This window comes from Polistes fuscatus, unplaced genomic scaffold (genome assembly GCF_010416935.1).
Source record: "Polistes fuscatus isolate 324 unplaced genomic scaffold, CU_Pfus_HIC Scaffold9, whole genome shotgun sequence".
NCBI lineage: Eukaryota > Metazoa > Arthropoda > Insecta > Hymenoptera > Vespidae > Polistes > Polistes fuscatus.
In genome coordinates, this window is record NW_025113173.1 from 5630496 (window position 1) to 5646611 (window position 16116).

Sequence of the window (16116 nt, forward strand, 5' to 3'; positions counted from 1 at the left end):
ATAATCGATGCACATAAGCATCGTACGAGCAAACACAAGTTTGCGTTTTATTGTCTCCGCGGGCGGTCGTCGATCGTAAATCGATACGATCTTTCATTTTTTCTAATAAGAATCTTTCTAATTGGAGGAATCGGTGGATCGGTTCGTTAAGATTAATCGTCGGATTTCTCCTCGTTTGATAATTATAATCTACGATTACAACATTTTATTTCGTTTGATAATATTATCATGCAATAACGATAATATTATTGTACTTTTAAGTACACGTTATTTGCCAATATATTTTGATTATCATTTATAGTTAAATTACGAATCTTATTATTAGTACTGCTATCGTTGAAATTACAGAATACATTTAAATGATAAATTAATCAAATTATTCTATTGAATGCAATGACTATTTCCTTCCTCGATAAAAAAAAAAAAAAAAACAAAAAGATTCTATCTCACGTGTCTCGAATAAAAATAAGTTTTCCAAATAAAGAATCGAAGGATTCGTAGGAGTTCCACTGATAATATTTTCAAAGAAGGATCACGGAAGATAAGTTTGCGCTATTGGATGTCTCCCGAATATCAATGAATATATATATATATGTATATATATATTTTACGATGAAATCAGTGATGGTAAGCGAGTCGCAGTCATTGTGCTTTTTCAATGACGCGTCAGCATGTTTTAGAACGCGTTTCGCGATCGAACGCCCATATAAAATGCCGAGAAGGGAATACTAATGCCAAAGTAGCAGCTTCCTTCTTCGTTTTATATTCCTTTATTTTTTGTTCTTTTCTTCAATCCGAACATCCGCATTATTTCCAAACTGTTTTACCTTGATTTTTGTATCTTTGAATGCCACGCGATTCATCGATCTTTCTTATTTTCTTCATTGTTATCGTTAATATATCTATCATCGAGCGATATTTTGGATAAATCAGATATTTCCAAAATATTTGCTCGAATCGTTTTATGTAACCTATCTCTCGTTCTCGAATATATATTTTTTTTTGTCTCGCAGATCCGCACATAAAGGTCGCAGGTCGTGCAGATGACGTACGAACAGCTAAGGAAAAGATAATGGAGATTTTAGACACGAGGGTGAGTATAATTTACTCTGATACTTTTTGACAAATAAGAAAAAAGGAAAAGTACGATTTGTAATAACAATGGAAAAGTTTTTTAATGTTTTATCTAAAGGAAAATCGAACACGTGGAAGATTAGCAAGATCGATTGATCGATCGATCAATTTCAAATGACTCTCGAGCTATGACACTTTTCTTTGAATAATATTGAAAGAATATATATATATAAATATGTACAACGATCTTCAACACATCGAGCTTAGGTTTTCTTCGATCGATCAATGTTTTATACAAATTCTTCTTATCTTTTTATAAGAATACGATCAATTATCTTGAATTTTTATTTTCATTCTCGTTAAGTATACCTTTCGCAAGCGTTCGAGCGCGCGCACACGTACGTTTTTTCTTTCATTTGTTTTTTTTTTTTCATTCTAAATTATTCGTAATTAATTGAACCCCTAAGCTCAATTCGATGCACCCAATTAGTTTCATTCGAATTAACAAAAGTTTCCTGCCCCTTTTTTTTCATTTAGTTGGCGCATATTATCAATAGGTACTCGTTAAAAACACCTCGTTCTAATTTTAATTATACGGACATTTAATGAGCATTTAAATACGTTTTATTGCTACTTAACGTTTTCCTCGTTAACGTGTTGTTAACTCGAAGAAAGAAAAATAGCTGGTTAAGTCAAATAAATTGTTTTTCGCCTACGAATTTTTACAAGATCGCACTCGTTTTCTATCACGCTTCCATGGTTAGATTTAATTTTTTAATTACCATCAAGTTCATGAATAATTCGATGAAAGGATGAGAAGAGAATTGCATTTCGTCGGAAGGAAGGAAGAAGAAAAAGAAGACACATTCTGTTATATGTATTTTTATCCACAAACTTAGATAAAATTTGAGTATGTGCGAGAGTCGATGTTGCAATTTCTACAATGCAATTCTCTCAATCCAGAAAGCGTATCGTCATCTTACAATTAGCGATTTGACCAAACGATGAAAATTTACTTTAGCATTAACATCATTCCGTTACACGCGTATACACATGTATGTGTACACCAATAAGAATATTAACGCAAAACGTTTTCATGCATTAAACTCATTATATAAAAGCTAATCATTTCTTCTAATTATATTTTCTTATCGTTGAAAATTATTGCCAGTAAGAAGAACGTGTTGTTCTTGCGTATTTTCTTGAAAAAAAAAAAAAAAAATAGAATAAATAAATATGTATGATCGATTAATATGAATCGATTTAAAAAATAATACAAGAAAAATCGTTTAGAGTTTCGTGTACTCGATAACTCCTCAATATCGGATATTCGTTGACATAGTTATTTCACCGAAAGGAATATCGATCATTATATTCCGTTATACGTACAATAAAGGCCGATTCAGGAGGTATATAGTAATGATCATTATTTCGCATACGTATATATCTGTCAAGCTGTGATTCACGTGCTATAAATAACAAAGTTCCGTCAATTTCTTTTTATCAACAAACACACAAACAAACGAGCATCGAATATTTATGCGAATTTAATTATGCGGTTTACGTATTTTCAATCATCCTCTTACTATTATTTTTCTTTCTTTCTTTTTCTTAATCAATTAATTAATACGATCAGTTAGGAAAAACAGAAAGATAATTCAAGTTCAAATGCAATTACTGACAGGATCCTCGCGTGATAGCGTGACTCAATGATCTACGACGATCTACGACGATCTACGACGATCTACGATGATCTACGACGATCTTCTACGACGTTAAAGTCGTCGAGCTCGCTTTCCTTTACTTTGAAATGTCTCCGTGTACATACACTCCGTGACATATACGTTTACATATGCGCGAGGCTAAGTGCATAAAAGTCAATGTGCCGTGTAGAGAGGTGTACCATTTCCTAGTTACTCGTTTCTTCAAAAGAACATACGTCTATTTTTCTATCTTTGAGGTGTGAGCAATCGTTATATACGTATTCTTTTTTCCATTATCCTTTTAACGCGTGGGATATCGACTTTTACTTCTTCACTTTCTTCTTAAGTTCCCCTCCCTTTCCTTTTTTTACCCCGCTTTTATTTCTTTCTTTCTTTCTTTCTTTCGAAGAAAAAGAGATGTAGAATGAAGTCAAATGAACGAGAAGAAAATGTGTTTTATTTCCAGCAAAACAATATAGTGACCATGAAAATGGATGTCAGTTATACCGACCATTCGCACATTATCGGAAAGGGTGGACTGACGATTAAACGAGTGATGGAGGAAACTAAGTGCCACATTCATTTCCCAGATAGTAACCGCAGTAATCATCAGGAGAAGAGCAATCAAGTTTCTATTGCTGGAGAAATCGATGGCATTGAACAAGCCCGTGCACGAGTTAGGGTAAGCCCGAGTTGTTTTAATACTTTACACTCAAATTAAAACAAACCATTCGTTCTCGTCGCAAGAAAAATCCAAGTATTTCGTAAGGACAATTTTTCATTTCGTTTGAGAAGAAAATTGCAGAGAGTAGAAGATAAAATCGTAACAAGAAAAAACTCATTTTCCAAACGTATCCTTTCGTTTTTGAACTCGGTGTATTTCGTAAAGACGAGTTCTTGTTTTTTTTTTCTTTTTTTTACAACAAGATTCTAGTAACTTGTAATCGCGAAGAGTAAGAAGATAATAGTAATTTGATGGTTAAAAGAACCTTGAGACTTAAATTGGACGAATGGTCGTTGTCACATTGTTGCGTTCGTGATTGCAGAACCTTACGCCGTTGATATTTTCCTTCGAATTGCCAATAATGGGATCATCTCAGCGTACACCGGATGCCACGTCGCCTTACGTAGTCAAGATTCAAGAGAAATATAACGTTCAGGTGATGCTACGTACCAGACCGAAATTGCACGCCACGTTGGTTCTCGTCAAGGGTTGCGAGTGGGAAGTTACGCAAGTAAAGGAGGCGACCGTACTCCTGATTCACTATATGTGCGAAAACTTAGCTGTGAGTAATTATTATTTCCACATTATTATTTCCACATCGATCTTTATCCCTATCCATTTGTTTTTCGTCTTTATTCTAATCGTTTGTTCTTTTAATCGTAATTATTCAGAGTCAAATTCAAGTACAAATGTCGATGGAGATATCGCCACATCACCATAGCATTGTTCTTGGAAAATCAAGTAACAATCTTAAAATGATAATGCATCGTACGTCGACGCAAATTATGTTTCCCGATGCTAGCGACCCGAATATCCCTAGTTTGAAAAAGAGCAACGTTACGATCATCGGTGGTATTCACAACGTTTATTTAGCCAGGCAACAATTAGTCGTAAGTTGGATTCAATTTGTCGCACGACGCGTTACTTTTATAAATCATAGTTTCGACAAATATATCATCGTCCAATTGCGTATTCTTTTCAGGGATCTCTTCCGTTAGTTCTAATGTTCGACGTCCCGAAGGATTATATGTCGTCAATCGATACAGAGACTATTTCGCAATTGATGCAATCCCTCGACGTGTTCATAAACGTGAGGCACAAGCCAAAGCAAAGTACATTTTCCGTGATTATCAAGGGAATCGAAAGAAATGCCAGCAACATTTACGAAGCCAGAAAGCAACTACTTGGGTTGGAGGAGCCAAGAGTAAACGCTGAAATACCGACCACTTATCACATTCCAAATGCTGGCAATATTTTTCAAGGAAACGCCACGAATGGTAACGGTAAGCGTAATTGCAACATTGTTCAAAACATGTTTCACAATAGCGAAGTAATACTTTTACGACGCGTACAGATGTGTGCATCGACAAACATTACATATTTCTTTTTCTTTTTTTTTTATTGTAATTATTTGTAATTAACAGGTACAAATACCATTACTTGTGGTATACCAGAGAGTCTGTCGAGCATGTTGACCGTGAACACACAGAATTTACCATGCTGCGTGTCTCCGATGTCACATTCGCCCAATCCAATGGGTCTTTCGTCACATTGGAATCTACCACCGATTCCGTCCATGTTTTCGTCGTTACCAATTCATCATCCATATTCTTATGGACATTTAAATCACCTGCTGACGACGCAGCACATGATGCACAGCAACCTGATGGCGGCTCATACTCATGGACTGTCGAATCATATCTTGAACGACATGGGACAAATTCATCCTGCTTTGTCGACAGGCTTGCACGGCGGTGGTATTCATGGAATGACCAACAATCTTTCGGATAGCAAGGAAGGCAGTGGTTGGTTCAATTTTCATCCTTTCCTTATTTTTTCTCGTATTCGTTTATAAATGAAACGATCGATCGCATAATTATTTGTCATTTGCAGCTTATTCCTCATTAAGCAGCGTTTCAAGTTCTTTGTCTAGTCCAGCTATTAGCCCTCGAAACTTATCACCGGTGAACCCAACAGTGACTACTCCTAATTTAGACTTGTCGAGTGTGCTGTCGGATCTTTCGGTGACCGATCGACGAGCACCAGGTTGCGAGAAGAAATCCTTGGAAATGGCTGCCCAACAGAATCTTACGCCCGCCGATTACGAACAGAAAAAAATCATGGCCGTTTTAGCCGTACAAAATAAATCTAACACTTCTTCGGAATATCGAGTACCAACGTCGACTTGGTCGGGTTATGGCCTCAGTCAAAGTACTCCTCCGAGTGATTTGAATAAGGTAATTTATTTCGACAAATTACTATCTAGGATTTTCTTTATTTCTTCTACGATGTCATTTATTTAAAATTCCATTTGAAATCAGGATTTGACTCCGTCCGATCCATTCTACTTATGGGAAGAACCGATGACACCTGTGCTAAACACAGGAATGGACTTTGGTATTTGCTCGAGTAGTAAAGATACGATTGGTTCGATCGGTTCGTCTTCGAATTACATAGAACACACGCCATCGTCCCATTTGAAAAATATCACATCTCAAAGATTTACCGATATTGCTAGTATGTTAACCAGCGTTGGCCTTGAAAAATATAATCGTAAGTACTTTTTGTTTTATTATTTTGGGTATAAATTGCTTGTCATACATAACGGAATGCAAACGCACGCTCTTCGGTCGCGCATGCCTCGCATCATCTAATAGCTAAAAATAAATCATGTATGCTTTTGGGCTTGATGAACGATCTTGCAACGATTTTATTTTTCGATTAGGCCTGTTCACGTCGCACGAAGTGGACATGGCTACGTTCTCATCGTTGACTGAGAAGGATCTCAACGAGATCGGAATAACTGCTTGGGGTGCGAGACGTAAAATAATGCTATTGATTTCTGGTACGTAAGCATCATCAGCGCAAACATGCTACCACAATTCATTCATTTCTCTCTCAAGTTTATTTCATTGAATCGCGAACGAAACGTTTAACCCCACTGTAAACGCTTTATTATATTTTTCATATTTAACGAGAAACAATAATATCGTATCATAAATTCTATCGCAAGTAAGACAAATTTGTGGGTCGATAAATTGAAATCTGATTGCATTGTGGTCGCGCGTGGCTTTATGGAAGGTTAACCACGATGAAGAAATATTCGTAAGATATAAAATATCAATTCTCTTTTCAGAAATGAAGAAACGAAGTAATCCGTTTAATGGTAGCGCGGCACCAGGCGCGGAACGAAAGGTAACCGCATCGACAACGGCATCCACGTCGCTCGATACCAAATGGTAAATGGAGGAAAAAATACAAGAGAAGTATACTAAAGAAATAACAAGTAACGCGGACGTCATACGTAAATGTTAATATCGTATGCGTCGAGAAAACGACCCGGAATTTTGAGACAGGGTATTCAAAAACATATGAAAAATTTCTAATTGCTCATAAAAAGCGAGAAATGAGATGAAGCGAAATTATTTCGATGCGGACATGATTCGCCATTATTCGAAATACGACGACGAGGATCTAATCGACCGGAGATCTTCCTCGTTCGTATAAAGTGATATACAATTTCAAGGACGAATCTATCCGACTCGGTGGAGAAATGCTCTGACCGAAAGAAAACTAGGAAAGAACAGGAAAATGGGAGTTGAAAAAAGTAAAACGAAACGAAAAGTAAAAAAGTAAAAAAAAGAAAAAAAAAGTAATAATAATAATATCGTCAATCGACTCAACGAACTTGACAACGAGATATGAAAAGAAAAAAAAAAAACTTCAAATCATTTTGCATGTTAATCGTTATATCGTATTTCGTCTAAAGGTACCGGGAGAATAGGCTGATGATTTATTATTTTTGTTGCGTGTCCGAGAAAAATATTTTGGCCTAAACGAATCCCTCAAAAAAAATACCCCACACCCTTCTCCCAACTATTGTCCCTTGCCTTTATTTTTTTCTTCTTTTTTTTTTCTTTTCTCGCCATTTTCTCGGATGCACGCGCCTCGACGGTGCCTCTTTAATTGTAAGATTAGGTAGATGAGATAATTCGTTATATAATATTTCTTTTGTTTCATATACTATATTTCTTTTTTTTTTGTTATTATAATAATTAATAAGCGGTCTACTTCGAATCGAACGATACTCCACGATCGAGAATCGTTCGATTCGAACGCATGTGTCGTGTGATCGAGAATAGAATGCGTGTGAATGTTTTTATGTGTGTACGTATGTATGATAATGTGTGCATGTGTAGAGTCATGCGTATGTTATAATATAAGGTGGAAGGTATTTTCGTAAAGGTGAACGGATTATAATATCATGATAAATTAGATAGGAAGGAAAGAAGGAAGGAAGGATAAAAAGTAGTACCGAGAAAACACAAATTTAAATTATATTATATTATATTATAGTATATATGTGTACATGTGTATATGTACACGTTTAATAGGAGGATAAAATAATTATTAAAGTATCCGAAACGTCAACGACAATGACGATAAATCGGGTCAATCTAACAATTAGAAAAAATTGCGAGGCTTGTTTTGCGCATGACGTGGGCGGGAAACATATTAGATTATATATTTCTTTTCTTTTTTATATATATATATATATATATGTAATTTTTGTTTTTTTTTCTCTCTCTACGTATAGATATTTTTTCTACTTGTCGCGTCCAGCGGCCTTTCGTCCAAGCAAAGATTAGAAAAGAAGAAAAAAAAGCAAAAAAAAAAAGATATTTAATTCAGACTAAGCTCGAAACAAATGCGAAAGCCGCACTCCTTCCCGACGATCATCGATATTTGGGTTAATTATCTTTATCTTACATTAAATTCTTTCTCTCTTTTCTTCCTTTCTTTTTCTCGACCAAATAATAATGCCACCCACATTCGCGCGATCGAACGAGTTTTATGTTTAATGCTTTTTTTTCACTTCTTTTTTTTTTTATTTTTTTTGTTTTTTGTTTTCTCTCTCGATCGTCAGAAGAACGTCAATAAAAAGAAACGAAAAAAGAATATCTTTATCGCGATCGTCGAGACGGAGCGCGACAAACGCTCTTTCGAGTTTTACAACGTAACAAAGTATTTATTATATTCGCTCGCGAAAGACACGCTGGATTGATTGCAGCTCGAGCAGAGATCTTACGATGATCTTCCTTCTCTATTCTTTTGTTATTTATTTTCTCTTTCACGTCGATCTCTATCGTAAAATATATCGAGAGAGATTTTCGATCGTTTTTGGCTGAAAAAGATCGTTCGCAATAATCTTCATTTTTGCAAGCCTTCTTTTTAATCAAGAGTTCCTTACTTTCATTATATTTATCTATTATTTTCTTTCTCTCTCTCTTTCAGCTAAAATTCGATCGATTTATTCTTTTATCTCTCTTTTTTATCTTAGAAAAAGAACGATTGGATTAGATCGATATTTACATGATCGATTGATTGTCGTAATTTTAAAGAAGAATTGAAAAACAAAATCAATATAATTTGAAATAATTAGCTGTGTTAGTTTAAAACGTGAAAATCTCGAAAGAGAACTCGACGAGGCATTGTTTTTCCCTTTCGTGATAGTGCATGCACCTGGCGAAACTTCTTGACTTATCTTCTTTTGTGAAATTCTTTTAAGCGTAAATTATCCTTGTTCTTGCATGCCGTGATCGCATGTGCTCGGGGCTGTGATCGATAGATGATTGATATACAATAAAAAAAAAAAGAAAAATATGAGAATGAAGAAGCGCAGGAGTGGGAAAAATATTGAAAATGCTTTAAAAAATAAAATTGATTAGAGTTAGAATAGAATAAAAATAACAAACGATCGGTTAATTAATTAGAAAAGAAGACAAAAAATAAAACATACTATCCCGATTATAGTTTAGGATGTATGTATATATGTATGTATATATGCATCCATATAATTATCATCTTTGTTATAAGAAATATATGTTATACATTATGTGTTCCCACGTGTGATATGTATATATATATATACACAAAAAATAGGACTGTACATTCGTGTCTGTTCCTTCGTGTGTTTGTTATTGCGCATTTCCTAAGTTTATTCTTTCGTCGAAATCGAAAATGCAATTGATTAACGAATTATATTCACCCGAAGTGTAGTTGTTAACATATTGCATAGGGATTACGAGAATTCTTGTAAATAGTAAAACGAGCGTTGAGACTGGATTACTAGATATCTCGTTTTGTTGTTTTTTATACGTGCATATCAATCAATGACTCGACTAGTTAAAAATAATTTCATTAAATTGTATTAAATTTTTGTTTAAAAGAATCAATGAATATACATAGTCTTATTTAGGAATTTATATATAAACGCAAATTAAAAAAGTGTTTTTGTATATTGTAATAAGCTTTTCGACGCGCTTTAAAATTTGCAGGCTTCAAACAGAACGCCGTACACAATGTGATAAGTTGTTCTCACGTATAAAACCGGATTTCTTTACACGCGACTTCCCGTATTCAAAAGCTTAACTTTCTTAACATCTCGAAATTGAGCAATCACCTATTCACGCATATAACACATACACATGTACGCGCACACACACATATATATATATATACACACACACACATGCACATGTACACATACCTACATACGTACACACATACTCGTTGTTCCTACGTAATAATAATTTAATGGAAAAACTTGCAGTCGAAATATGTTCGAGCGACGATTTTTTGAAAAAATGTCGAATCGAAGTTTTCGATCGGAGTGCCGGGAAGTTTCGAATGGTTATGAACTATTCAAATGAACAACTTTGCGATGCTTCGGAGGTGCATTCGCGCGTAGTACATACATACCTATATATTTACATACGTATTTGTTCGTGATCACGATCGACGCTTTTCTCGTTGCGAAAAATGCGTAACGATGTTTATTTGTATTATATAATGCACATTCCAACTTGACAACAGCTTCGATCGATCGATTCGTTGATATCTCTATATATATATATAAATACATAAATACCATAATTATGAAAAGGCGAAAGAAAAATTTCAGCTTAAAAATAGTACTTTTCTCGGAATATTATTCTCCTTCTTGATAAAATATTCTTTTCGAAGGAATAATGTGTCCGCCCATCCGATCAAGGCCCACTAATCGAGCGAATTCATTCAATCGATATAATGTTATGTAATATTAATAAGAAGAAGAAGAATAATAATTATAATTATAATAATAATGATGCTGATGATGCTGATGATGATGATGATGATGATGATGATAATGATGATGATGATAATAATGATAATAATAATTAATAATGCGTACGAAGAAGAGGAAAGCGTTTTATAATAGTGCAGCATGATATTTTTATATGATAATCTAATATTTTGATAAGCAACGAGTATATCATATTGATCTATTATTATTATTGTTTGTTTCGGACGAAAACGCTAATCGATGCTCGAAGTCGAAATGTTGTATTGAAAATAAAATAAAAGAAGATTTTGTATTGCTATTTTTTAATAAAAAAAAATATATACATAGATATACATTGTAAACCTTTTTGTAACAGTATTTATACCATTAAAAAATATGCAAAGATAATCTCCATAATAAAATGAAATTAACATTAACTTTTGGAAGAATCACAATAAATTATTATCCTCGATCGTAGCGGTGTTAGGGCCGAGAATGGCAACATAATTTTTCATATCACAGTCGTGTAATTCGGTATTGCACTCTGGACAAAGTAACATCTTCATTGCGGTAAAATTTGCTTGCAAACAATAATAACAGAAAATGTGTTCGCAACCAGCATGAGTCGGCAAAATAGGTTTCTCCTTACAGTAAGCACAGACAGTAGACTCATTCATAATTGGAAATGATCTTTTAATTCTGTCTTGCTTTCTATAATTCCAAAGCTGTCTTATTTTTTGTTTTAAATAATGATAGTTTATCATAGGAATTCCTAATGTAAATAATTCCATTAAACCGTGCCAAAGAAGTTCTCTAGTCATATAAGAATAACCGATGCTCCTTGGTTTATGCGGATTGGTAGAAATACTGGAAATATTTAATAATTTTTCTACCAACAGAGGTTGCGTTCCACGGTGTAAAAAACTGACCAAATTTATTAATTCTAATAAGCGTATAATGGTTGTTATCCATGTTAAATAAATTTTAAGCTTTCTCATTTTCTTGTAACTCGATATTGTTCTGTTGTCTATTACTCTATCTTTAATATACTCTGGCAGGAGCTTTAAAGTTAGAAATAATATAGATTTTTTTCTATTCAAGTTATCGTAATGAAGATCAAGCATTTGTTGTCCAAACGTAGAGTTCTTGGATCTCAAGGAAAAACTCCAAATGAGAATTTTAAGAAGAGCTTTAATCTCTGGTTGCCATTTGTCAACTTTACCAGGTGGACAAAATTTAAAGACTTCTTTTACCTGATTCTGAAAAACTTTATCGATCTCGTTATCCAGAAGAGTGGCATCCAGCTGATTTATTCTGGGTGCGTAAGAAATGGATGACATCTTGTTTTATTTCTTGAAAGCTACAAAATAATAAACATCTTACAACAATATTCTTTTTAATATTGTATACAAAATTAAGAATAGTACTTTCCTCTTCTTCATACATTTAATGCGCATAACTTATCGCACAATGTCCATAACAGAAAAGAAAGGTAATTCGATGAAAACACACAATACAATTAATATAATCAAAGTTATTAACATTTGGAATCATATTAGCAGCATAAGAAAAAAGAAAGTATAAACAAGCAAAATAATAGATTCAAAGCGATGCACTTTAGAGGTTATAGTAGTAGGGAAAAAAACAAAAATAGAAACAATACGTTAAATGCACATAATATTTTCCCATCAAAATTGTATTAAAATTGTTTCGAATTATTAATTTAATAATCACGTAAAAAACTAAGAACAAATAATAAAACCTGTTTAGTTATGATCGACGTTTCTTGACACGACGAGCTCGTTTTCTTGTTCCCTTTCTCGTGACGATTAATCGAAAGAATGCAATTTACAATGAAAAATTATTTTTAGTATCTTACATTTTTAAAGTATATGCATTGCATAATAATTAAGCATTAATAATCACTTTTGACATTGGTTTCGGAAAGTATAGGAAAACCGAAAGGAGAAGTAGCTGAAAGATAGAGTGAGAGAGAGGGAGGGAGAGGGAGAGGGAGAGGGAGTGAGAGAGGAGGGGAGAAAGGTGGCCGCGCCGTCGCGGGGCCACCATCTTGGGCCGCTAGAGATGACGTCATCGAGTCTCGGTGGCAAAGAAGAGAGCGGTGGTGGTCTCTTATCCTCTCTCTCACCCGTCCCTTCCATCGTGCTCGGTTGAGAGATACCATGTTTTCGTGATAAAGTTTGACGTTTTAACGGTGCGGCAGAACGTTAGGAACGTTCGGAGGTGGGCCCGTCGTCGTCCAAGTGAAAAGGACGAAGACACCGCCATCATCGCCGTCGGCGAAGCCTCCGAAGCTTTAGCCGTCAACGTAGACATAGTCGTTGCAGCCAAATCCAGAATACACGGAGTAGAAGGAGAAGAAGGAGGAAGAAGAGGAGTAGGAGGAGGAGGAGGTGGTGGAGAGGAGGCGGCGGCGGAGGTGGTGGAGGAGTAGGAGGAGGAGGTGAGTGTAGCGTGTATGACGATGATGGAAATTACGTAATCTCAAAGCGTCAGAGAGTTAGAGACTGAAAGAGTGAGCGAGACTGTCATGTGTATACGTGTGTGTGTGTGTGAGAGAGTGTGTGTGCATCAGAGAGAAAAGAGAGAGAGAGAGAGAGAGAGATAATTTTCCACGAAGTCAGTTTCCACGCGTGGAAACGTTCTCGTAACACGCGTAACATTGATCTACCACGACTCGTGCGAATAATCCTCCTGCGTTTATCTTCTCTCCTTTGACAGCTTAACCTCAAATCTCGAGCACACGCGGCGCTAGCACACGCCTCCAAAACACCTGCGAACGCGTCAACACCCTTTTTCCCCTCTTCTACTTTCTTATATTTTCTTTTTATTCTTCTTTTTTCGCTCTTTTTCTAATTGTTTGTTGGTGCGCTTTCGCACGACCGATCACAGCAATCTAACCTCTAATCATATCCTTTACATAGCAATCATTTTTATCACGAGATTTCGGACATTTTCAACTCCTTACTTTCGATAAATCGATCTCTCCCTCTTTCTCTCTCTTTCTCTCTCGTTCGTTCGAGAGGACACGTGACTTTCCTGAAGAAGTTCACGATGGTTAGGACAAGGTATAAAGTGTTTTATAAATATATTTGCGTATTTGGAGAGAAAGAACACATGTTGGATTCGTAGTCCTTGCATTCCATTGGGACTTACATATTTTTTGTTTTTTATCCTGAGCAGTGTAGATCTTCGTCGTGGATAACGTCAAGGTGTCCTCGATCAGCACGTGCCTGTTATCTGTCTTTTTTATTCTTCGAATTCGAAGAAAATACGCGGTTTTATATAAAGAAAATCGATAACGCGATATACATTGTCTCGATCGTGTTTTGTTCGACTTAAGAATCGATATTTCGTTTTTCTTTCCTTTATCACTTTGTAAATTCTACTCGAAAAATTACTTGCTTTTTTCTTCCTTATAATTACATATGCTTAATGAGATATTACATCATAGCACCGATAAATTTAGAATAATTTGTCTGCATTGTCGATAAAGAAAAATACAAGGAAAGGAAACACGTTTAGAACAAAATGTGCATTATAAACGTTCGGGTAAAAGTTTTCGCAAGTGTGTCAAAGTTATTATATACACCGATTGTTTGTTTCTTTTAAGGTTAGGTGATAGCAATCACATCGCCCTGAAGTTGTTGTTTGTACACCAACGTGTGTGTAGTCTCGTTAGTACGTGTGCGAATTTCGTCGGGGACGTGCACGATTACGCGTACGATCATTTTTTCTTTATCGTTAAACGATTTAATTAAATCGCAAATTCTAGATCAGTGTCGTTAAAAATTCGTTAGTTTTGCAAAGTTAATCTTGAATTATGTGGATCCTTCGAAAGAATTCGAAAAAGTGTCAATATGTTTTGAAATTTTGTTGCGAAATATTTTGAGGTTAGTTTACACATGTTTCTTTACATACGTGGGTGGGTTGAAAAATTTGGAACCTTAACAATAACAAAAACCTTCATGTTTCTTAAAAAAGAAAGTTAGTTTGACTAAAAAGCAATTGTTTTTACGTAAGCCTAGATATTTTTCAATCCACCTACTTAGATATATTTTTCAGTCATTTATTTAATTAACATAATGTCTACGTCAGATTTATGCAAAGTTCGATATTAAAAGTAGAAAGAAAAATAAGGAAAATACGAAAATGTAAAGTGTGATAAAATCGATATTTTATCGGACGTAGTATCGAATTCGGTAGAATATCGATATATGGTATGCGAATCATTAGATCGATCTAAACGAAAAGGGTGCGTTACGTATTCCGCGCGCGTTTCTTCACCGATCCATACGCGTCCCACGTGCATCCACGTGCAACCCCATACATCTCCCTACGTTTCGATTTATATGGCGAAATGGTGAATGCCATCGGCCGAACGACATTCCTTTTCATTTGCATCACTTTGATTCGGCCGACAAAGCTATAGTAATCGTCATCGTTATTGCACTTCCTATTATTGAAGATCACCCTCTCTCATCGAACTCGTTTGAAATATTAACGAGAATTTTTCTTTAATTATTACTTACACATATATACTTAAAGTATTCTTTCGATAGAGAGATTATTTTCGATCGAAAAAATAAAAATTGTATTTATAAAATAATTAATGATAGTTCGAGAAACGAGTTAATATTTATTAAGTTTAATTATTTATCGCGTATGATATAAAAGAAGTTTGTAGATTTGACTTGGACTCGTTTGGATTGGTAAAAAAGATATTTTTCCTTTCTTATGTGACCTTAATTTACGAGAGAGTTCTCGCTTTAACGCTTGTCACCTAGCATCGTTATTTATCGACGTCCCCTAAATCCGTTCGCGACCGTACATTTATGCGATTTCGTTCGTTATTTTCCGTACGATAATATTACACCATTCTTCAATTCACCGTTTCGATAAATCACTCGAAGAGTTATTCCTACCTTCCAACGACGAACGTCAAACGCGTAAACCAAGAATAAAAATAAAATTCAAATATATACTTTCGGTAGAGAGATTTTTATTTTACTTTTAAACACAATTTTATAATTACGTTTGCGCGATATCTCATCGACGTAAGGTACTTAATAATTAGTAAAATACTCGAGCACGTGCTTGCAAATGCAGGCCAAGTCGAATTAATTAATATTTTCTTCTTTCTTTCTTCTCATTTCTTTCGCAATCGAGAATCAATATTGATCCGTCATTTCTTTTAATTAAGTAGCTTGCAAAAAATAAAACTCGGTGTAAAAGGAAATAGGGCGGGAAAGAATAAAGAAGAAATTTACAAAAAGTAAAGAAAAGGAAAGAGAAAATGCAATAATCATCGAATTCTTCAAGTTCGTTTGAATCGGTTTATTCGACAAATATCAAATACTACTCGGTTCGATATCAAATTCTATAGCGACCTTATTCGAGAATCAATAATAATTTTGATATAAATTGTTGAGTAAAATGTCTAAAAAAATAATAGAATAATAGAAAATCTTTTATTTTATATCTTTTAT

The 16116-nt window shown here is 34.7% G+C and overlaps 3 protein-coding genes across 8 annotated transcripts in view; 2 read left to right on the forward strand and 1 right to left on the reverse strand.

Moving 5' to 3' along the window:
* Nucleotides 1–6745, forward strand: part of LOC122525350 (protein bicaudal C homolog 1-B) — a 28087-nt gene extending 21342 nt beyond the window's left edge. For both annotated transcript variants that reach the window (XM_043648078.1, XM_043648079.1), the window contains 10 exons: nucleotides 1014–1093; nucleotides 3244–3459; nucleotides 3824–4063; nucleotides 4173–4391; nucleotides 4484–4784; nucleotides 4926–5306; nucleotides 5395–5738; nucleotides 5823–6054; nucleotides 6227–6346; nucleotides 6638–6745. In XM_043648078.1, coding sequence (XP_043504013.1) covers nucleotides 1014–1093; nucleotides 3244–3459; nucleotides 3824–4063; nucleotides 4173–4391; nucleotides 4484–4784; nucleotides 4926–5306; nucleotides 5395–5738; nucleotides 5823–6054; nucleotides 6227–6346; nucleotides 6638–6744 — 2240 coding nt within the window. In that variant the 3' untranslated portion in view covers nucleotide 6745. The remainder of the gene's footprint in view (nucleotides 1–1013; nucleotides 1094–3243; nucleotides 3460–3823; nucleotides 4064–4172; nucleotides 4392–4483; nucleotides 4785–4925; nucleotides 5307–5394; nucleotides 5739–5822; nucleotides 6055–6226; nucleotides 6347–6637) is intronic.
* Nucleotides 6746–10912: 4167 nt separating this feature from the next.
* Nucleotides 10913–12797, reverse strand: LOC122525355 (peroxisome biogenesis factor 2). 2 transcript variants are annotated; one of them, XM_043648091.1, is made up of 3 exons: nucleotides 12369–12797; nucleotides 12038–12065; nucleotides 10913–11966 (listed from the first exon to the last, which is right to left on the reverse strand). In XM_043648091.1, exon 3 carries the CDS (start codon nucleotides 11944–11946, stop codon nucleotides 11056–11058), a length of 891 nt encoding a protein of 296 aa, XP_043504026.1. In that variant the 5' UTR covers nucleotides 11947–11966; nucleotides 12038–12065; nucleotides 12369–12797; the 3' UTR covers nucleotides 10913–11055. The 2 variants fall into 2 exon arrangements, with proteins under 2 accessions (XP_043504026.1, XP_043504025.1); XM_043648090.1 differs by lacking the exon at nucleotides 12038–12065 and having other exon boundaries at nucleotides 12369–12796.
* A 1433-nt stretch (nucleotides 12798–14230) lies between these two features.
* Nucleotides 14231–16116, forward strand: part of LOC122525358 (stress-activated protein kinase JNK) — a 103182-nt gene continuing 101296 nt past the window's right edge. For all 4 annotated transcript variants that reach the window (XM_043648095.1, XM_043648099.1, XM_043648101.1 and 1 more), the window contains exon 1: nucleotides 14231–14520. The gene's annotated coding sequence lies outside the window, so the exon portion shown is untranslated. The remainder of the gene's footprint in view (nucleotides 14521–16116) is intronic.